At 41.7% G+C, this 21,522-nt stretch overlaps 3 protein-coding genes across 4 annotated transcripts in view; 2 read left to right on the top strand and 1 right to left on the bottom strand.

The window, feature by feature from the left end:
* pdia4 (protein disulfide isomerase family A, member 4) overlaps window positions 1-21,271 on the bottom strand; it is a 290,521-nt gene extending 269,250 nt beyond the window's left edge. The window contains exons 1-10 of one of the 2 annotated variants that reach the window (XM_072450699.1): window positions 21,095-21,271; window positions 20,622-20,790; window positions 20,324-20,529; window positions 20,110-20,248; window positions 19,833-20,038; window positions 19,589-19,747; window positions 19,349-19,500; window positions 19,116-19,272; window positions 18,807-19,040; window positions 17,919-18,544 (exon numbers count right to left, since the gene is read on the bottom strand). In XM_072450699.1, coding sequence (XP_072306800.1) covers window positions 18,135-18,544; window positions 18,807-19,040; window positions 19,116-19,272; window positions 19,349-19,500; window positions 19,589-19,747; window positions 19,833-20,038; window positions 20,110-20,248; window positions 20,324-20,529; window positions 20,622-20,790; window positions 21,095-21,179 — 1,917 coding nt within the window. In that variant the 5' untranslated portion in view covers window positions 21,180-21,271 and the 3' untranslated portion in view covers window positions 17,919-18,134. Of the gene's footprint in view, window positions 1-17,918; window positions 18,545-18,806; window positions 19,041-19,115; window positions 19,273-19,348; window positions 19,501-19,588; window positions 19,748-19,832; window positions 20,039-20,109; window positions 20,249-20,323; window positions 20,530-20,621; window positions 20,795-21,094 lie in introns of those variants that run through there. The other variant, XM_072450698.1, reaches the window with a different exon arrangement.
* ppp1r16a (protein phosphatase 1, regulatory subunit 16A) lies at window positions 1,984-8,128 on the top strand. Its single transcript, XM_072450678.1, has 10 exons — window positions 1,984-2,275; window positions 3,467-3,537; window positions 3,734-3,879; window positions 4,636-4,739; window positions 4,830-4,954; window positions 5,035-5,160; window positions 5,249-5,324; window positions 5,863-5,992; window positions 6,072-6,231; window positions 7,595-8,128. Exons 1-10 carry the CDS (start codon window positions 2,029-2,031, stop codon window positions 8,123-8,125), a joined length of 1,716 nt encoding a protein of 571 aa, XP_072306779.1. The 5' UTR covers window positions 1,984-2,028; the 3' UTR covers window positions 8,126-8,128.
* Window positions 10,016-17,722, top strand: LOC140364528 (alanine aminotransferase 2-like). Its single transcript, XM_072450701.1, has 12 exons — window positions 10,016-10,105; window positions 10,191-10,390; window positions 13,566-13,655; window positions 14,221-14,329; window positions 14,471-14,604; window positions 15,303-15,546; window positions 15,626-15,705; window positions 16,450-16,586; window positions 16,668-16,842; window positions 17,113-17,268; window positions 17,336-17,448; window positions 17,528-17,722. The coding sequence occupies exons 2-12, from the start codon at window positions 10,238-10,240 to the stop codon at window positions 17,616-17,618; spliced, it is 1,482 nt and encodes a 493-aa protein (XP_072306802.1). The 5' UTR covers window positions 10,016-10,105; window positions 10,191-10,237; the 3' UTR covers window positions 17,619-17,722.
* Window positions 21,272-21,522: the final 251 nt, after the last annotated feature.

Raw genomic sequence — 21,522 nt, 5'->3', positions numbered from 1 at the left:
AAATAAAAACCCATCGTGTGACAATACCCCTAGCCCGGCCCTAGCTAATCACAAATACTATGGTAAAAATAAATTAAAGCATTTCAGTGTAATCCGTGTCCAACAACAATTCGGATTATATTTAATTAATGCTCTTTATTTATATGCACTTTTATTTGAATCAAAAACATGATTTGAAAAAGAATGACTGATTTTCTGATTCACTTTTTTTCCATCCATTTTCTACCGCTGGTTCCCTTTTTGGGGTCGCGGGTGACTGGAGCCTATCCCAGTGACTTCGGGCCTTAGGTGGGGTACATCCTGGACAGTGGCCAACACAGAGACATAGACATTATAGACAGTTCACACATTCATTCACTAGGGCCAATTTAGAGTCATTAATCTTACCTAACACATGCATGTCTTTGGACGATGGGAGGAGCCGGAGAACCCGGTGAGAATCCACGGTAACACGGGGAGAACATGCAGACTCCACCCAGAGAGATCATGTGATGTTGGTCTGGTCCGGGAATCGAACCCATGATCTCCTTCTTGGGAGGCAAGAGCGCTAACCGCCTTTGCCACCGTGCTCCCCATTCACTTTTTTATTTTTTTTTACATAAATTCTTACTCCAATATTTGGATTGATAACCTTTAAATGCTTTAGGCCCTGGTCCAAGAAGTGGCAAAGTCTAAGGAAATCCTGATATTGTTGCATTCACCAGGTCAACGGAACCTGGAAAACATCACGCATCCTAAAAATAGAGATTGAGAAAGTTTCTAAAACCTTTCAATTCCTAAATCTACTTCAGGTTTTAAGACTTTGTTGGATTTAGTTGCAGATTTTAAGTATTTCAGTGTGTATACATAACTTGGCTGTGGTAGTGTGGCGTTTTAATGCCGTAATGCTTCTGTGACGGGGACTCGGGTCTCGTCAGCCGCTTGCTATTTCGGTGAGTGCCTCTAGTTGACCTTCCTCTGTGCGCTCGCTGGCCTGGCCTAAATTATAAATGAATAGCTTGGAAAGAGTCGGGTGTGAGAGCTTCCAAATTCACCTGGGAAGCTAACGAAAGGTAACTTGACCGATTCCGCTGACTTTGGTGGACTAGATTAACGCCTCCATGTGCACCTACGATCTTATGTTTGTGTTTTATTGTCTGTGCGAGCTACTTCCAAGTGTGTGCGGTGTTACAGTGCGTCAATCATTAATGAAAAGCTTGGCTGCGTCTCGGATTTCCTTGGAGGAGTGAGAGAGGAGGGAGCAGAGAGTGGGAGCGCGTAGGGTTAAAGATAACAGGAGCAGAGCATCGTGTGTGCATTATGCAGGAACATTGCACTTTGAATTTACATATGTCCCTCTCTCATTCTGCTTACAGGTGCAGACAGACTGAGGATCTTCTTCTGACCACGATCCAACATGTAAAGCTCTGAAGTTAAGAAGATGCAATCACAGAACATTTGATGCGTTAAAATCCACCAATGGCCATTTCTGTGACTGTGGTGGTTTTTTACATCCAGTGAGTTTGTCAAACATTTGTCACACAAGTATGTCTCCATCATCATCACCATCACCACAATGTGTTCTCATGGGTGTGCTTCTCCTGCACCGTGTGAGCCAGACCGCAGACTGAAGGGCTGAGATGGGACCCTGGAGCTGTGGATGATCAGACCTATGGTGCCTCTCTCTGGACTGTGGCCACTTGACCCTCGTCTGAAATGGATGGGAGGACTGACCAACTGTTTCAAACCACTGTGTCTGTGGTTAAAGTTGAGCCTTCCTCCTCCATTATATTTCTATTGGAAAGATAAATGCTTCAAAATGGGACATACAAAGTATATCACTTGAATTCTATTTTGGAAATTTTTGAAACATTCGTTAAGACATTTTTCCAACCTGGAAACTACTGAGGTTTGATACAGACTTGTGTTCTGTTTATAGAACTGCAGGGCACTCCAAAGGCATTTCAGAAACTCCATTCCTTTTTGGACAATTTGGACAATCGTTTGCCACCATTAACACCTTTTTGGTAATTTATTTTTGTGGCATCAATGGCGACGGATCACAATGAACTGGTGGCCGAGATGGCCACAATCGGCCGCCTCAGTGCCACAGAGCGACTGAAACATGCCCAGAAGCGGCGAGCGCAGCAGCTCAAAGCCTGGACCCAAATGGAGAAGGACGCCGTGAGAGGGTCCAGGGCCAAAGCAGATAAGAAAAAGACACGCACCATCAAAGTGATGTTTCCCAGCGCTGTCACTCTGCTGGATGCAGCGGCACGAAATGATGTACAAGAAGGTAAAGTCCATAGTGATTATGTGTCAAATGGATGCAATAGGTGTGTTCATGTTCTCGAATTGGATGATGTCATAGATCTAGATGGTTGAAAAAATATATAAATATTTATTATCCATAAATCACAATTTCTTAGGGTTTAGCTCCACAAACATAAACTTTAAGGCCTACATTATTTTATTTATTTTATTTATTTTATTTATTTTATTTATTTTATTTATTTTACTTATTTTACTTATTTTATGGATTGATCTTGTTTGATTCATTTCATTTCATATTTAGATTAGATTAGATTTATTTGACAGGGACAATGCAATCAGAAATGTTTCAAAACAAAAAGGTTTACAGCTGCAAATAATAATATAGTCAGAATATTGTTTTTGTAGTTTTGTGTCGATACAGGGACTAATGAACCATAGTAATACCCATATATTAACTGTAAACCATCTCTGCAAATGTCTTTTGACATTTTAAATGGCAAATTCCACCACAGAGATTTGACCTGTCCCCAGCTTTACTCAAGTAAACGTATCACACATAAAAATCTACTCAAGTAAAAGTAAATACATGCTTGATACTTGAAAGTATCTTGCACAAATGTAATTTATAATCAAGTTTGTTGTTTCTAGACTTTTCATATGTAAATTTGTGTCTGGTCAAAGTCTGTACTTGAACTCAAAACCTTTAGGTAGAATGTGTCACAGTGAATGTGCTAAAAAATAACTTTTTGTCCCTTTTATAAAATGCAGTGGAGATATCTTCTCTCTGATGTAGTGAAGTAAAATAATCCACTGTGAAAATGTACTTAGTATAGATACCTACAAAATACTTAAGTACAGTACATTTACTTGTGTCCATCTCCGTTACTTTCCACCACTGACCTGCAATAGCAGAAATCAGGCTAATGGAGAGCTGTTTAACCCGCTCATAAACCTGCTGTAAACCCTCCTCACTGATGTGGACCTGCTTCAAAAGGAGTAATTCATGGGTTTACTCTGAATAGGTCACATGATAACTTTAATGGGCTCGGCTCTTGGTTTTCAATAGCTTTTTGTCCACCGGATCAAGGCTAATCATAAAAGGAAATTGAAAGATTGTGAAGCCTTGCTCTTGTACACACAGCACAGCATGTATTAGTATGCAGATGATATACATTTAAATCACTACTTTTTGTAATATTGTATTTTTCTGTAGTACGGGAGCTGCTTAATAAAGGTGTCAGCCCAGATCTGTACAATGAGGATGGACTAACTGCCTTACACCAGGTGAGGATCAATGCAGTGTTTAATAGTATTTTTTTAATCTGGTTTAATCTGTAAAAACTCAGGAGTCTTTCATGCAGATCGTTTGTTTACCAAACTAATGGGCAGCAGCTTATCATTTACATTTTTTCACTCCAACTGGTTTGCCAAGTGTGTAAATAAGTGTTCATATTAGTTTGAGCCTGATATCTTGTTCCAGTGCTGCATAGATGACTTTGTGGAGATAGTGCAGTGCCTGCTGGACGCGGGCGCTTGTGTGAACGCCTGTGACAGTGAGCTGTGGACGCCGCTGCACGCTGCTGCCACCTGTGGTCACACGGGGCTGGTGCAGATCCTCGTTCAAGCGTGAGTTTCAGCTTTTTTCATAGCTTTTTTGTAGGGATGGGACAAAAAAACATTTCCCATGAGATATGATATGGCATTGGGCCCATTAGAACGAGACAGGACGAGATTTTGATATATACTGTTCAGTTTAGTTCAATTTTGGCCTCATTATTACTTATTTGACTGTGCAAAGGCGGGGTTTGGGGAGTCTGCAGACAGACTTCTCAAACAAAGGCATTAAAGAATGAAACAAAATCCCAGACGGGCTTAAACTTTCCCCTGGTCCGAGGGATTTCTCTTGAACTGTTAGAAAACTCCTTTTTGGAGTCGGCGTTGTTTGCAATGATTTTAGAATTGCATTGTTCAGGGTTCATGGGTTCCCAAACTTTTCAGGCTGGGACCCCCAAAATAATAATGAAACAGACTCAGGACCCCCACAGCAAAATTAAATAGATGTCATGGGACAATTAAAAGTTTCAAACCATTTACAATTAGGTTTAATTGTATTTATTTTTGTAGTTTATTGTGACTTTAATACAGTCTCATGATTATAACGTGATCTTGAATTCAGGGCAGATTTTTTTTTTAAACTCTCAAAAGGTCATTTTCCACTTCCTCAAGAGCTTGTCATGTCCTATCCCTACTTTTTGACTATCATTATTATGCTTGTGTTACACATATTATAGTACATATACTATATACATAATATACATACATAAATATACATAAATAGTACATATAGTACAATTAAGATCATTGTTTGTTATTGGTATGAAGTGGAGCAGACCTTCTGGCCGTGAATGCAGACCGGAACATGCCTTACGACCTGTGTGAAGACGAGGCCACACTGGAGCTGCTGGAGATGGCCATGGCTGAACAGGGTTAGTCATGTACCCATACTTTAGCAGAAAACATAGATTACACAGGCAGAAATATGATTTTCTCTTGATGGAAATACTTGTGTCTAACAGGAATAACTCAGGATCGTATTGATGAATGCAGAGGGGCTAAAGAGAAGACCATGCTGGCAGATCTTAAAGGCATGATTAAAAATAGAGTCGATTTGAATGCTCAGGATGATAATGGAACAACGTTGGTAAGTGACTCTGACCTTCTGTGTAATATCAACACTACTGCTGGTTAAAAACTTCAAAATGAATAAATAACTCTTCTCAGCTTCATATCGCCTCTGCCAATGGTTACGTGTCTGTGGGGGAGCTGCTGCTGGAGCAGAAGTCTCTGCTGGAAGCAAAGGACACGGATGGCTGGACGCCGCTGCACGCTGCCTCCTGCTGGGGACAAGTCAGTACTGCACAATAATAAAAACCACTGCTTTTCACATTTACTCACTTTTGACACGTTTATAATCATGTATGAACTGATTTGTCAGATTAAAATGGTGGAGCTCCTAGTTGCAAACGGGGCAGACTTGAATGCCAAATCTGCTCTGGATGAAACACCTTTGGGTAAGTTTAAATATAAATAATTGGCCAATACAGTGCTTTTTGGCACCTATTTCTGTGGTAATCATTATATAGCACAGGACGGAACAATTTTAGAAAAACATCAACTTTCTGAGAAGCATTTGCAATTTACATTATAATAGTAGTACTGAAGTTTAAAGTTCACATTTTAAGAAAACTGAAATATGAACATCTAAAGTAATACAAGAGTCACATGCATTTCAGAACATATTTGTAGTGGTGTAAACGACAGAGTTTGCCGGTTTTATACAAAATAAGAGGATAGTTTGCTAAGAACTTCAGTCTTTCTGCTAATTACCACCATTAACACAATTGTGATTTTGATTAATTTGCGATATGATTGTGATATATTTTGCATTCCTAATCTAGAACCAGAAAGAGAAACATTTATAATATAATTTAAATAGATTTTTCATCAAATTTGACTGAACTAAAAAGATTGCTTATTGCGTTTGTCCTCAAGAAACTCCTCTTTATGTAGAAAATATGCCCTTGTTAAATGAAATGACTTGTGTTTCAGATGTGTGTATGGACGAGGAGCTCCGAGCCAAACTCATGGACCTCAAACATAAACATGATGCCATTATGAAGAGCCAGGACCGACAGAAGGACACTCTGCAGAGGAGAGCCTCCAGCACCGGCAGCAGGGGGTGAGCCAGGAATACAAAAGGTTACACGTGTGATGATTTTGTGCTCACTACTTACCCGTTTATTCCCTGTGCTTTGTAGAAAGGTCGTGCGGCGTGTGAGCGTGAACGAGCGCTCGAGCCTGTACCGACGCGAGCACCACAAAGAGGCCATGGTGTGGCAGGAGCGAGGCCGACAACTGGAGCCACAGGACGACGACGAGGACAGACAGACGGACAACGAGCTGCATCTGCAAGCAATGGTAAGACCAATCGCCATAACAACGGACAACTCTAGCTGAATGTAAAGGGATGTGACGCAAAGTAGAGGTGGGAAATGTAGATGGTATCATGAGTGTTGTTTTGAAGGTATGCAAAATGTCAATATAGAGTTTATAGTGAAAAATACTTCAAAAATACTTCAATAGCTGAAAAAATGTATGTTGTAAACTTTCAAATAAGGGTATATGGTGATTATTCTGCACTTTTGTGATTCAATTTGAACAGATATTCACATTCATATGTTTAAAGACGTGTTTGAACACATTTCTGTTGGAATGACATAATATCATCTGAATATCGAGATTTAATTAATATACATAAATTATTCAAATATAATTGATGTGTATCATTTTATCAATACCACCCACTCTTAGCAGAAATCCATCAATAGACCACCTACAGAGATCGTGTATAAGTTGGTACAATATCAACAATTCAATTCAATTCAAACTAGTCGGAAAATGTTGCTGAAAAATCTAAAGAAACATATTCCTCTGGCTTAGCAAAATCAAAACTCTAAAAGTTTATTTTAATTTAAGTTAAAGGTGGAATGGCCGATTTTTTTCAGCAATTTTTTTTATCATATTTCCTCGTGGCGTGGATAAATCATTAGTCCTGCCACGTATCAATCATAAAACGCACCTACCGCTCACCTGCAGCCGCGTGCGGTTCGTCCCCACGTTTCCGCGTGTCTAAGCGCATGGATCTATCATAATATAGTTCCCTCAGTGTACGGGGCAAAATGAAGACGGAGAAAGACAGTTCGAGCTGACGCAGAAGTGGACAGAAATCTACGGGAGACGAGCGATGCGATGCGCTCCGTTGCGCTAATAAACAAACGCACGTGTGTGTTGTATCAGTCCGCACGGGGGAGTGCGCATGCGCACTTCCGCCTGCGTTCTCAAATCGCCGAAAAATCGTCCATACCGCCTTTAATTATTTTTGTAGATTCTGTCAACATCTAAGGTTAAAACGCTGGTGGTTCTTGTTTCCTGCTCATTTCTTGGCAGTATAAAGAATTCTATCTCTTTTACCAACTGAAGAGCAGCTTTCCCATAGTTGTTAGAAAAATGTGTAAAAGTGTAAAAGTATAAATGTGTAAAAGTGTAATCCCTCACTCAGTCGTCCAGATTGGGTCCACGCTTCATCAAATAGTTTTTTTTCAATTCATCTGAAGAGAAACTGAAGATAAGCGGCAAAATGTGTTCACTCTTAAAACATGTCCTGTTGACAGAAATCAGATTCCTTTTGCAATTCTTTTTGTACTTATTTTGATACTAATCTCAATAAACATTAGATTGTGTTAAATTATAATCACAAACGTTGCCTTTTTGTACGCTTTAGATGTCCAGCGGTGCCACCTCACGTTTAGAGGAACTGGAGGCCGCAGACAGAAAAATCATGCCGGGGCGAGAGAACGGCGAGACCTCGGTTTCTTTATCCTCGTCCGTCCCCGGCGAGCTGTGGACCGGGGGAGGACTCATGGACCGCAGCGCCTCTTACCAGCTCAGCGTCCCTCCCGAACCGGACATGGCTTCTGTGAACGGCGAGGGGACGGACAATATCAGCCGGGAGAGGTCGCACCACACGTTAGCCGACCTCAAACGCCAAAGAGCGGCGGCCAAGCTCGCCAAGTACCCGGCGCCTCAGCCTCCGTTGCCCCCGCCGCTGGAAGAGCAGCCCGCCGTGCTGCCAGTGGAGGCGGAGACTCACCAACCCCAAGAAGAGCTGACAGAGCCGGCCAGCATCGAGCAGGTAGCAACCTCAAACCAAGTCTACTTTACCCCTGCCAGCGGAGACCCTCCTCTACTTAAACTACGGGCCCCCGAAGAGGAGCAGGCTAAAAGCAAGGAGCCGTGCTGTGGACTCATGTAGACTGCGTACTTTCAAGTGGCACAGACATTTAGAGCCACATGCCAAGTTAAGGTGGGAAAACCATTTCATTGATGCAGGACATGTGCATTTCAGTTAATCAACACAAATATGCCATCATGTATTACAGGAATTTGAAAACAAGCTAGTCACGTCAGAAACGATGAAAGAAAGACGTCGTTAAAGCGGATTGAAGTTCATTTAGAGCAAATTTTGAAAGTACACTGAAACAATTACATTATCTCCATGTTTTTTGAGATGTGCCTGTATTTAAATTAAAATAACATTCCCACGTGTATTAGTGATAGAGGTTATTATTGACACATTTCTCAAAATTACTTATTTTCATGATCAGACTGTCTTATTTATTTAATGATACGCAATGATGTTTAATTGTACATTTTCCTTATGATTTTGTTTATGTAATTGTCCACATTGTCATTTATTTTTATTTATTCTATTTTTCCCCTCTATGAACAGATTTACTTTAATATTTGTGTTTTGTTACATCACAAATTTATCTATAAAGAGACTAAGAATTCAATAAAAGAAGCCTTTGTATCTGTATGCATCAGCTACTTTCATGTTTGATTAAAGGTTAGTGCCTTTTGTGAAATGTACATTGCTTTAGGATGAAACTGGACTCTGTATAATCACTGATGCATTTGATTCATATTTTTACTGAATCCAGATTACGACAATTATTTCAGATAAAACTTATTCTCATTCACTTTTGAAGACCACGTCGAAGTGTCCTCCTCTTGTGGTAAAACTGCGCAACTGCATTTTCTTATGTTAAATCCCTGTGTTTGTTGTTCAGCTTTGATGTGTTTGCTCTTGTTCTGAACAGGTTACATTAGTTTGTATCTTACACTTTGGATCTACTTTACTTCTGATGTCACGATTCACACTTTTAACAAACATCAGGACAACACTTTCAACAAGACATAACAATATTTTAACAGTTCCACTAATGTGCTGCTGCAAGGTAACGTAATCATGTACGTATCCAGCCACGGTGACAGGGCTTGTTGTGGTACTTGTGCGTGTACTTGTGTGTGTACTTGTCAAAAATGGAGTAACCTCTACCGCGCATGAAGTGCTTCCAAGTTATTTGAGATGCATCTTATAACCAAACTTTGTCCTGATGTAACGGGACTTGTATATATAGGGCTCTAGTCTAACGGGACAAACTTGTCTTCTGACTTTTAAACTATGTCAGACTCTCATGCAGGGGCTGTCACGTGCTCCAGTCCTTTTAGTTTGGGATATCAAATATCTTTCCAAGGTCTATCCAAGGCATCTGTGTTATTTTCCAAACTCACACTCTGTTCTTTCCTGACAAACTCGCACAAGCAGACCAAACAATGGATATGCAAATGAGCTCTTCCAAAAACGGGCTCCGCTTCTTGGAATCAACGGTTATCACAATGTTTTATAACAGTGGGATGTCCAACACTCCTCTCTGTGGTGGGATAACCTCAAAAACATGTGCACTGCAGCTGGGGACGTTGTTGCGTACTTATTCCCCTCGTGTGAATAAGTCTGTCTGTCGTTAACGGTCCTTAACACTATATTTCAGGAACGTGAAGGGAAATGTCAGTGAGGGCAGTCAATCTTATCTATACGTCTGCTCGCCACGCCTTGGTATGGATCGTCTTGTGGCTGCACGTTGGGGAAACTTTTTCCAAATGCGTCCGGACGGTGCTAATCGAGCCCCCTTTTCTTCCCTTGCACGTGTCCAGTCTGACCACCAGTCCCGTCTGCAGCGCGGCCACATAGCGAAGCGCGGTCACTGCTTCGCCCCTTGCGCAAAACACTCGCGAAACTCCAGCCAATCGACTTTGCGGACGGGTGAAGGCGTGGCGCGGGTGAGAATATGAAGAAGTAGAATATCAAGTGTCAAGTCAGAGCTCGGTGCAGCTGTGGACGAGGGGGAAACGCGACTCAAAACGCACCCGCAGCAGCTGTGCCTGTCCCGGGGTAAGCGAGGGTGCCCCAGTGCGCCCTTAAACTCTCTCACTGTCCCGCGTGCGTGAAGTTACATCTCCACTTCTCTCTCTTGCAGATTTACACCTCTCATCTGTGTGACAGGGGCCCGTGAAAGAAGCCAAGATGTCCCAGCAGCACGCAGCGGTCAACGGGGGGTTGCCCAACGGGAAAGTGTTGACTCTGGAGAGCATGAACCCAAACGTGAAGAAGGTCGAGTACGCGGTCCGGGGCCCGATCGTGCAGAGGGCCGTGCAGCTGGAGAAGGAGCTGAGGGAGGTAAATGCTGCAGGGAAACGTGGGACAGGGACGTGGGACAGGGAAACGTGGGACAGGGACGTGAGGCGCAAACGCATTTCGGGACAAAAGCGCGTTGGAGATGTTTTTACGCGCCACAGGAATGTTTTAATGACATGAGCGAACTGCTTATTGTGGCACGATGGAGTGGAAACGAGTCTAAAACTTATTCTTGCGCCAATTGTGAGTTGAATAAGACTACTTTTTTTTTTCCCCCACAACTTTTTGTAGTAGACATCCAATTACGCGCGCCATCAGCTGAGCGTTGTCATGGTAATACAAGACACAGGCCTACAGCTATTTCACTTTCACCAGGATGAGTCCAAAATGAATGATTGTCTAAATGAGTCTGGTTTTAACTCGACTTTGGCCCTCGTCTTGCACTGAATAACCTCAGCTCTTTATGTCACTGCATCAACTTTATTGGCAGTTGTTTATTTTTAATCAAGGGATAAAACACTTCTTAAACTGAAGACATATTATAAAATAGACCATACGGGTCATTGCATCAAAGGAAAGCTGCAAAGTCCACATCAAGAGCGGCCTCATGGCTTAAGTTTGTAATGGTGGAGAGTACTTTTACTTTGCTTTTGTTGTTCCTTAACATTGCATATCAACAAGACAAATGTGTGTGGGAAATTGACAAGTACTATAGCTGCTTAGTGTGTCAAAGTCCAAACACCTTCCTCAAAATGTGCTGAGAATCCATGAATGGAATGAGAAGTCTGCAGAGCTGGAGTAAAGCTGACATGGTGTTATGACATACTCTTCAGTATTTGAAGTTTCTGGGCTTTTTGGCTGTAAGTGAGCCGGTCAGACTGGGTTTGTAAAATTACCCTCTGGGCAAAGGCTAAAGGACCGATCAGTGTCGTTTAAGTGAGTTCTATTCATTGCCCTGAGCTGGTTTCGGGACATGGAAGGAATGGTGTGTGTGTGTGTGTGTGGAGAGAGTTATTGCGCAAGTAGTGTCTCAATTCTGTGTTTTGCCTCTGTGGGGAGTTTATTGGATGACCGGCTGCTCTGAGGCCGCTGAAGCCCCTCCCTGCTGGAAACATCATTACCAAATGCCGCTCTTACTAAACGCATTGCAAAGTATTGATTAAACTGGGATATGCTCAATGTTTTTTCTTTTTCATTGAGGAATTTGCAACTTCTCCAAACCACGATTGACAGAACAAACAATTTTATCTGAAAAAAGCTTAATTTTATAGATTTTTTTGGTAGTCTTGTCAGCACTGATGCATTAAGCTGCAGTTGTTCACTCAGCTGTCCCTCTGCTTCCTGTGTCTTTTCCCGAGCACTTTGTGAGCTAATCAGCACATTTGGAGTCTGTGTCTGCGTTTGAACCGAACAAACTTCTTTTTCCTTTTGGCTTTTCCCTACTGAGGCTTTCAAAACACGCCTTTTGCCACCACTTTGTTTTGACCATTGATTTGCAGTCGAACGCTCGATACTTGCACAAGTAAATCCTTCGTGTTGACTCCTAGTGACTGGGTTGGGAAAGTGTTATGACCACTCTTTAAATATGCAGCGCTGCAGAAGTAACATGAGTCCAAACCTCAGCTGACGGAAGAAATGCATTGTCACATCCTTGCGTTCAATATAATGTTCCATGACATTTACTTTTACACTTTTTCTGCTGAATAAAGCATTAACCCATAAAGAGCAATTTGTGCAAAATGGTCATTGGCAACGATACAACAACAGTAACGGTGTGTTCTCATTAAGGGCGGGCATGAACTTGTGAATAATTGTAATAAAAGAGGGCAAGTTGGGGCAGTTATTGTTGCGTTACAATGAAAAAACCTGTTTTTTTATATTATGTAAAGCAGTCGGTCCAAAACTGGAATAATTTGGGAAAATATACATGGGATAGATGCAAAATTCATGAAAACAACAGACTAAACTAAACGTGACGCACCAGGAGACGGTAAATTACTCTTACTGTGCTCTCACTGTGTCACTGTTTTATTTTAGGAGTTAATTTTGAGGGAAAGTCTGTGCCTGGTGCTGCCCGAGCAGGAGAGCCCTCTGAGCTGCCCTCTTTAGCAGAACAGCAGCCTCTTTGTTGTGTGATAACCAGGCAGGAGCCAAGAATGAACATGAATGAAAGCTGCCTCTAATTACCTAGGACAGCCTCATAATTATGTAAAAGTAAATCCAATAAACCAAACACGATTATACTTGAACAGACTGAAAGTACTAAGGCAAAATCGTTCATCCGTGCACAAAACAATTGCAATCACCATGTTTTCACGAGTATTTTTCATGCTCATTGTGTTTGCATTGACACAGTTTTCTTTGACATGCAATGACTCGTATACGTAAATATAAACTTTATAAATAGCTTCCGGATGCGTGGATCTTTAGGCTTGGGGCAAACTGAAAAATGCATCGCTGGAGATTCTGCTCGGACGCACAGTAACAGGACAGTAAAGGATCACATCACTTCAATGGGCGCTTCCACGTCAAAATAAGATGATCAAATAAAGAACAAGAGAGAGTGCTTTGTGATTGGGCCTGTCATCCCAGTCCAGGACAATCATCCCAGTCCAGGCTGAACCCTTTGTCCTGTTCTGGTCCCATCAAAGCTTGTGCAGGGGCCTGGAGGAGATTCAGGGATGTGTCTGTGTGTGATGTGAACACGTGAGGACTGGGTCATCCAACAATCTCATTTTGTACCTGAAGATTTGTTGAAGATTGAAGTTGTTCAGTAGTTCGCATTAAAACATGTATAAAACAACATTCACAATATTATTAAGTATATTGTTTGTAGCAAAAACAACATAAAAATATATATAGTCGCACCAGAGTATAAGTCGCACCAGCCAAAAAATGCATAATAGAGAAGAAAAAATATAAATAAGCTGCACTGGAGTATGAAAATAACAAATAATATTACATAAGTCGCTCCGGAGTATAAGTATAAATGTAAGTATAAGTCACACCCCGGCCAAAACTATGAAAAAAGGTGCTGGAAAATACGGTGTATATATACATTAGAATTCTCTCAAATATCTGTCACTATCTGCCACCCTTAGTTTGAACGTTGTACATAAATGTAACTAGCCTGGCAGCCAAACTGGGGCTCTTTGTTTCTTTATAGGAAAAGCATGTAGTCTTGGCTAACAATTGTCCTTATTTGTTTGTCTTTTAGGGCGCCAAGAAGCCTTTCACAGAAGTCATCAGGGCCAACATTGGAGATGCTCACGCGATGGGTCAGAAGCCAATTACATTTCTGAGACAGGTTGGGTCACTTATTATGTCCTAACCCTTGTGTGATTACAATCATTTAAGATCAGATGTAGTGTATATAGTCTAAACATACCTCAAATTTGATGTGCACTTTTGGAGATACTCTTAACGCCGTCTATTTAAAACCTTTACAAATAGAATATACTTTCAACACTTTCACCACATTCAACCTTCCCACAACAATTAATGGACTAATTGTGGCTAGTCGGCTCTGAAAATACTTGTATGGAGAGAAAAAATATATAAAAAACAGGCATTATTACAACAAAATGTAAAAAAAATAATAATAGTTATGAATAATACACTTTATTTCTTAATTATTCTGGATTTAGACAATAATTTAACTTTTATTTTGGTTGATAATGTATTTTTAAACGTCTCAATGTACAGAAATAATCTTTTATCTTGTTGACTACTAAAATAATCATTAGTAACGGCCCTACTTGCTGCCCATTTACTCTGTCAGTCTGTCTGGTGCATAAGTTACGCGTAGTTAGTTTTTTTTGTACAATAGCACTTCTTCTAGAGTAAAAATGCTGTGACTTTAACGTTCCCAGGTCCTTGCTCTGTGTGCGTATCCTGATCTCCTGGAGGACAACAAATTCCCTGAAGATGCCAAGCAAAGAGCGAGGCGGATTCTCGGTGCCTGCGGAGGCCAAAGCATAGGTCAGACGACACCCCATAAACCCACCAACCATGTTTCCTCTCCCGCCTCGTCCCTCACTGTAGCTCTACTGTTGCCCCACTGACTAATAATTACCTAACAAAGCGAGCTCTTGTTTGAATCAAAGTACACCTGTGTCATAGGGGCGTACAGTGCCAGCCCGGGCATCGAGTGCGTACGTCAGGATGTGGCCCGTTACATCGAGAAGAGAGATGGCGGAATCCCATCCAATCCCGACAACATCTACCTCTCCACCGGTGCCAGCGACGCCATTGTGGTACGAGACGGAACATGATCGAGACAGTTTATATCTGTTCTTTATTCACTAGGGGTTAATAATATACTCAATGGCACCATCTGCAGTGTTACAACGCACTTTGTAACGTTTATAGGTCGCACTGTGAGGCTGAATTATGAATGGGAAGTTGTGTCTATCTTTGTTTGCATATGCCAAGGTTATTATTAGATTATATAAACCAAGCACTTGAGGTTGTTCCGACTTGCAAAGTACATAGCGGTAATGATCTGACAACCAGTACCACTAAGTATAAAAAATATAAGTACTAATCCATACCAAAACGAATTCAAATCTCGACACTCGACACAAGATTTGACCTTTTTCTGAGCAGCTGAATGTTATCAGAACTAGCATGAGATCACATGGTTACATCATTTTGCCTGGAAAATTGCAGTCTATTGTCGAGGAAAAAAAAGATAATTTGGTGGTATCAAGTAATGAGTCTATTCCTTTGTATTAACAGCTTTAAATGTCTGTGTTGCGACTACACTTATGACATGGCACAAGTTTGAACGTACAATAAAAACCGCCCTTAATCCAATGTACAAGTAGCTGGTGAAATGAAGTGTTTACTTACTGGGTGTGACTGGAGAGATGTGGCCTCTATGCAATTATTGATCTATGACCTATTGTCAACTCGTCAAACAACGATTATTTGTTTCCTTTTTTCTTCGCAGACTATGCTGAAGTTGATGATTTGTGGGGAAGGAGCCGGGCGAACCGGTGTGATGATCTCTATCCCTCAGTACCCGCTTTACTCGGCGGCTCTGGCGGACCTGGGCGCGGTGCAGATCAATTATTACTTGGATGAAGACAAGTGCTGGAGTCTGGACTTGAAAGAACTAAAGAGAGCGGTCGACGAGGCCAGAAAGCACTGCAACCCACGCGCCATCTGCATCATAAACCCCGGCAACCCCACAGGTAACACCAGGGCGTCATTAAACCGTTTCAAACCAGCCCACGCCTCTTTAATGCAGCATCGATGATCTCTGTGCCACAGGTCAAGTGCAGAGCAGAGAGTGCATCGAGGAAGTCATTCGATTTGCCAAAGAAGAACACCTCTTCCTTATGGCTGACGAGGTAATTCACAGTGAACCAGCAGCTCTTAGCAGTGGTGGAAAGAGAACTGGAAAAGTCAAATAAAAGTACAGTTACATGGCTTGATTGTAGTAAATTACATACACATTGTAGCATTTTAGATACATTTTCCTTACACGAATTGAATAAATTAATAGTCTTGTGCACTAGACCTGTTGTACGCAGTAACTCTTATTATTTAGAAATACATTTTGCTAAATACAATGACATGGCTAGAACTATAGTACAAAAATCTACTTCAAAACATACCCCAAAAAAATCTACTACACTCATTCTATTCGTCTTTTTTTTTTTTTAATAGTGTTTTACCCTAAAGAGTATATTGTAAAAGCAGGACTTTGTGACAAAAACCAGACCACTCTCTGTCTGCATATGATGATGATGATGATGATGATGATGATAATTTATTATTAATAATAATAATAAAAAAAAATAAAAGGATGTTTTCACTTTTCACGCCGGAAGTAGGAGCTGAGAGATTGGCTGGGCTTGAATTCAGTTTCACTTCATGAAACGCACTTCTAAAACTAAACACATGCCTAAAATTAATACACAAGGGTATTGATGTTGTGCCAAAGCTAGAAAACTAGTTGGACTAATTTTAATTACCTATTTACTCCTTTCACGGTGTAAAAATCAGGTTTCCCAGCATTAAACTGAAACACTAACTTCATCTTTCTCACATGTTAAGTCTGTTTTATTTTGATTTTGTGTGTATTTTTGTAGGTATACCAGGACAATGTCTACGCAGATGGTTGCAAATTCCACTCTTTTAAAAAGGTATTATTTGAGATGGGACCTGAATACTCGAGTACTGTGGAGCTGGCCTCGTTTCATTCCACCTCCAAATGCTACATGGGCGAGTAAGTAACAAGGTCATGACTTGGATTTGTATCTTTTATCTTGACTTTCAGCTGAATGAATACGTCATTTACATTGAACAGGTGTGGCTTTAGGGGAGGATACATGGAGATTATAAATATGGACCCTGAAGTCAAAGCCCAGCTCACAAAACTAGTGTCAGTTCGCTTGTGCCCCCCAGTCCCAGGACAGGCTCTTTTGGACCTGGTGGTCAACCCTCCACAGTCTGACGAACCCTCTCACGGCACTTTTATAAAGGTCAGAACAAAAAACACACACTTTATAACCACTAGTTATCCATCATGTCACAATTGGACAAATCATGAGTGTTGTATAACATCTGGACTTTTAACAAGTCTAACACATGCCATGTGTTGATAACTTATCTGTGCGAGACCAACACAAGAGGGCCACAAATGACCTCAACAGTCAATAATGATCTCTTTGGACTCTCCTGATAGGAGCTGCGTTGCTCATGCTTCTGTTGGTGTGTATAGCCCAATGTATTTCCCTGTGTTTCCCTCACAGGAGCGGTCAGCAGTGTTGGCAGCCTTAGCAGAAAAAGCCAGAATGACAGGAGAAATGTTCAATACTATTCCAGGAATCACATGTAACCCTGTCCAGGGGGCGATGTACACCTTCCCACGCATCTCACTACCACAGAAGGCCATCGACAAGGCCAAGGTCAGCAACACTTTATAGATGTCCTATTAAGAACCATTCCATGAAAACAAATGTATGTGTTCTATAGGAAGAAGGCAAGGTTCCAGACATGTATTATTGTATGAGGCTGTTGGAGGAGGAGGGAATCTGCCTTGTGCCTGGGAGCGGCTTTGGACAAAGGGAGGGAACATACCATTTCAGGTCAGTGAAATATTTATTATGAACTTAGAAATAATCTTTTCAATCAGATGCTAACTGACAAACTGTATCATGTGCACAGGATGACCATTCTGCCACCTGCCGAAAAACTCAAGATTGTGCTCGAGAAGATAAAAACCTTTCATCTTCGGTTCATAAAAGAATTTTCTTAATCCCAAGTCCTCCAACTTCTCAAGTGCCATGACTGACACTGGTGTGTCACACTGCCTTCATTATAATCCATAAGTATTATGGTTTGTCAGAAACCAGTTTCCTTTCAGTAAATGTAATAGTGTCACACAATGTTTATTGTAGATAAGCTGCTGTTCTGAGGAACTTTTCATGTTCACAGCCAAGACAAGAATGAACTGGATTTAGTGACTGTAAAGCGTGTCATAGAATGCCAATGTTAAAACAAATAAAATGTTTTAAAATCATTGCATGTCATTGATACAAAAGAGAGGAAACTAAGATTTGAGTGCAGGCTTTCGAAGCGGCCACACTTTTATTAAAAAGACTTCAGTGCACATTATGCCTTTATGAACAGAGGAAAACAATCTCTTGGAATGAAAAGTAAAGTAAAATGTTGACCGTGGTCGTCGCAGTAACACCGGTGTTCCCTTCACCTTTTGAAGGCCTCATGCCTCTGTAGAGCAGTTAAGAGTTCATAGCAACATGCAGAGATACTTTTAAAGTTCATCTTTCAACAGCTTTGTACTGTGCTTTTCTATGAACTTGCTGAGCCCCTCCACAGTCCTGTCTCCCCCTTCTAGTTTCACAGGGTTCTGCTTGTTATTGCTTGGAGAAAAGTATATTGTTGGGAAGCCTTCAACTTTGTAGTTTTCATTTGACACATCATTTGCTGTGGTGTCCATCTTGGCGATGACCAGGTTCTTCTCTCCCTTGTACTTCTTCCCCAGAGCCAGGTAGTCCGGCTCCAGCTGTTTGCAGTGACCGCACCAGGGAGCATAAAACTCAATGAGGACATCCTTTTGCGGATCCATTACAATCTCGTCAAATGTCTTTCCCACCACAACCTTCACTGGTCCTTTGTTGTTCTTTGGCAATGGTTGTGATTTAATAATAGGCTTCAGCTTTCCTGTTGACAACAAAAGAAGACAGATGAGTGGCTGAGTACATGTGCAAGAGTTAAATTTCACCTATTTGCTGCCCCCTAGAGGATTGTCTAATAAGGTGCATTTAAAGATCTGATAACATTGTCCCAGCTACATTATAAATCCAAGACCTTAAACTCCCCCCTTTGGCAATGGGTGAAGCATCTTGCCAAGGACACTCAGACCGTATCATTGTTCTTAGGAGTATACATTATTTTAGGCATCAGATACATTTGAAAAACGTACCCTTCTTGAAAGCCCTAACAAAGTCCCTCAACACATCAGAGTCCATTTCCTCTGGCTCCATGGCGTACTTCTTGCCTCCGTCAGCCAAAATGCCAACATTAACCTCTTCTCCACTATCGCTCAGACTCAGAGCCTTGAGCTCATCAGCGTAGTCCTCCTCATCAGCGATGGCAAACGTGTACTCGGGGAAGTCCTTGGCCACCTCCAGCACTTTAGACCTCCAGAACTGTGTGGCTGATTAAATAACCTAAGATTAGTGGACAACACAGTGCTGCAAAATGCACCGCAAATTGTGTTTTGGAAACGTACCCTTCCTGTAGTCAAAGCTGAAGTCTACTCCATAATAAACAACAACCATTGGCCTTTTAGTGTAGCGTTTAGCGTCATTGCTGGGTTTCCTGTGCCCCACCAGAGGGACAACGTGTTTTTTGAAGAAGTCTTGCACTTCTGAAACGGATGTAGAGTCCTGTAGGAATCATTTAAGAGTTTTACAAATGACAGCTTATACAAGTAAAAAAGAAGAGTGACGACATTGTTAATACCTGTAGTGTTAAGGAGTGCTGGGCAGGTTCATACTTGGAGCGGAATTTCTCAGGATGTACAATGACCACTTGACGAGGCGACGCTTTAAGCATTTTGGCCACTTCTGAGCTAAAGGTGTGTCTAAAAGTGTAGTCTTCCCTCAACGCATTACCTGATAACCAAGAGCATACAAGAAACTAATAAATAGATTTCCTGGTTTAACATGCCCACACCCCAGACGCCCCAACAGTGCATCTTACAGGCCTCATTGTAGATCTCAAAAGCGGCATCGTCATCACCGGAAAAGACACCCACGATCACAGCATCGTCACCATCTTTAATTAGCTCCTGAACCTGCTTCACAGCCTGTACCTGCTTGGATGGAGGGCCCGACTGCTCACTCATGTAGTCGACAATACCTAAGAGGCATTATACAATAAGAAATGTAAATTAACTACACTGGAACATCTTTTTAAAAACTTTAAAAATCTGAATTCAACCCACCATATTTTTCTCGGGGTCCGTTGTACTCAAACGCCTTGCCCTTCCTGAAAATCTTAAGCGTAGGATATCCTGTAACTCCAAAACGAGATGCCAGCCCGTCTTCCACAGTGGCATCAACTTTGCCGAGGGGGATCGGGGGAGTGCGCTTGCTCAGTTCCTGTGCCGCCTTTTCGTATTCAGGAGCCAATTGCTTACAGTGTCCACACCTGGAAAACAATAGAAAATGTTTGGTGCCATGTTGCCGTTTTGGAAGGTTGTGTGACGATGGAGGACTCACCATGGGGCATAAAACTCCACTAGGATTATGTCTGCATTGTTGACCGTGTCATCAAAGTTGTCGTTGGTCAGTACGAGCGTTGCCTCAGGTGGAGGTTTCCAGCCTGGCAGCGCGACCTCTTTGACTCGTTCAACAATGGCTATAACAAGATCTTTATTAATACCCTACTGTATTACGTACAATCTGAATACTAGTGTGCATAAGCTCATCACACCTGTCTCTGTTCTGGCTCCATCATACTCCACAGGCTCGCCCTTCTTCAGGATTTTGATGGTGGGGTAACCAGACACCTCAAACCTGCTGGCCACTTGAGTTGCCACTGTAGCATCCACTTTGGCCACAGGAATGGGAGGATCATTCTCCTTCAAAGTCTGTGCTATTTTCTCATACTCAGGAGTAAACTGCTTACAATGACCGCACCTACAAAGAGAGGCAAATAATGAAATGCAAATACTTGGGTCAGAATTGATTCCGTTTAATAATGGATTTATTTAATTTTTTCAAAAACTCACCAAGGAGCATAAAACTCCACCAATACAGTGTCTTTATTCTCCATAAATGTGTCAAAGTTGTTGTCGTTCAGGACCAGAACTCCATTCTCCTCCTTCACCTCTGTGTCCTCATCTTCTTCCTCTTCATCATCACTGTCCTCTTCCTCAGTCTCTCCATCAGCCACATCATCTGAAGCAAACCATTTAACTTAGATCAAACTGCTGGTTTTATTTGAATACAGTGCATTTCGAATGGAAGTGCGAGTGATGAATACATGAAGCTGAGATATATTCGAAATACTGTATACATATTGTGAAACTTGATTGTTGACGTTAGCTCTGCTGCAGCTTGTTAGCTTCATGCTAACTGCCAGAGTAACTTGGCTAGCGTTAGCTTTCTCTGTAGTAGCGCTTACAAAAAGCCACATTAGGGACTAATCCTGCTTGTAATGCTTTTTATTGACATGATGTGTCATTGCTGCATTAGTAAGAGCCAGACTTACCTTCTTCACACCTGCTGACAGAGGCAAAATGTGCAATGCCGAGCAGCACAATCAACAGCAGCGCGAGCTTTCTCATTGTCCACTGGAGATGAACCCAATTCTTCTCAATTCGAGGCGGAATAAACCAATGGAATGATGTCTGTCATCAACACTCAATACTGCTGCGGCTGACCACTTCAGGATCATACAAACTAATCACTCCAGCTTCAGCCTCACGCGCCGCCTGCGTCTGAAACTTGTCTGACTTGCCACGTTCTGATTGGTTCAGGGCGGCGCCTGAAGACCAATCATAGCCCGCCACTCAAGTCCTGACTTTGAGACGTTGTGGGACGTGATTGGGCCTTTCATTCATCACTATGTGTCCTTATCACAACTCTACCCTTCACAAATACTTACACAGGCCTGCACTAGTCATAGAT

This window comes from Eucyclogobius newberryi, unplaced genomic scaffold (genome assembly GCF_026437365.1).
Source record: "Eucyclogobius newberryi isolate DKJ021-1_F unplaced genomic scaffold, fEucNew1.0.hap1 SCAF_18, whole genome shotgun sequence".
NCBI lineage: Eukaryota > Metazoa > Chordata > Actinopteri > Gobiiformes > Gobiidae > Eucyclogobius > Eucyclogobius newberryi.
The sequence above is the reverse complement of the archived record's forward strand: the minus strand, read 5'-3'. Positions and strand labels throughout refer to the sequence as shown.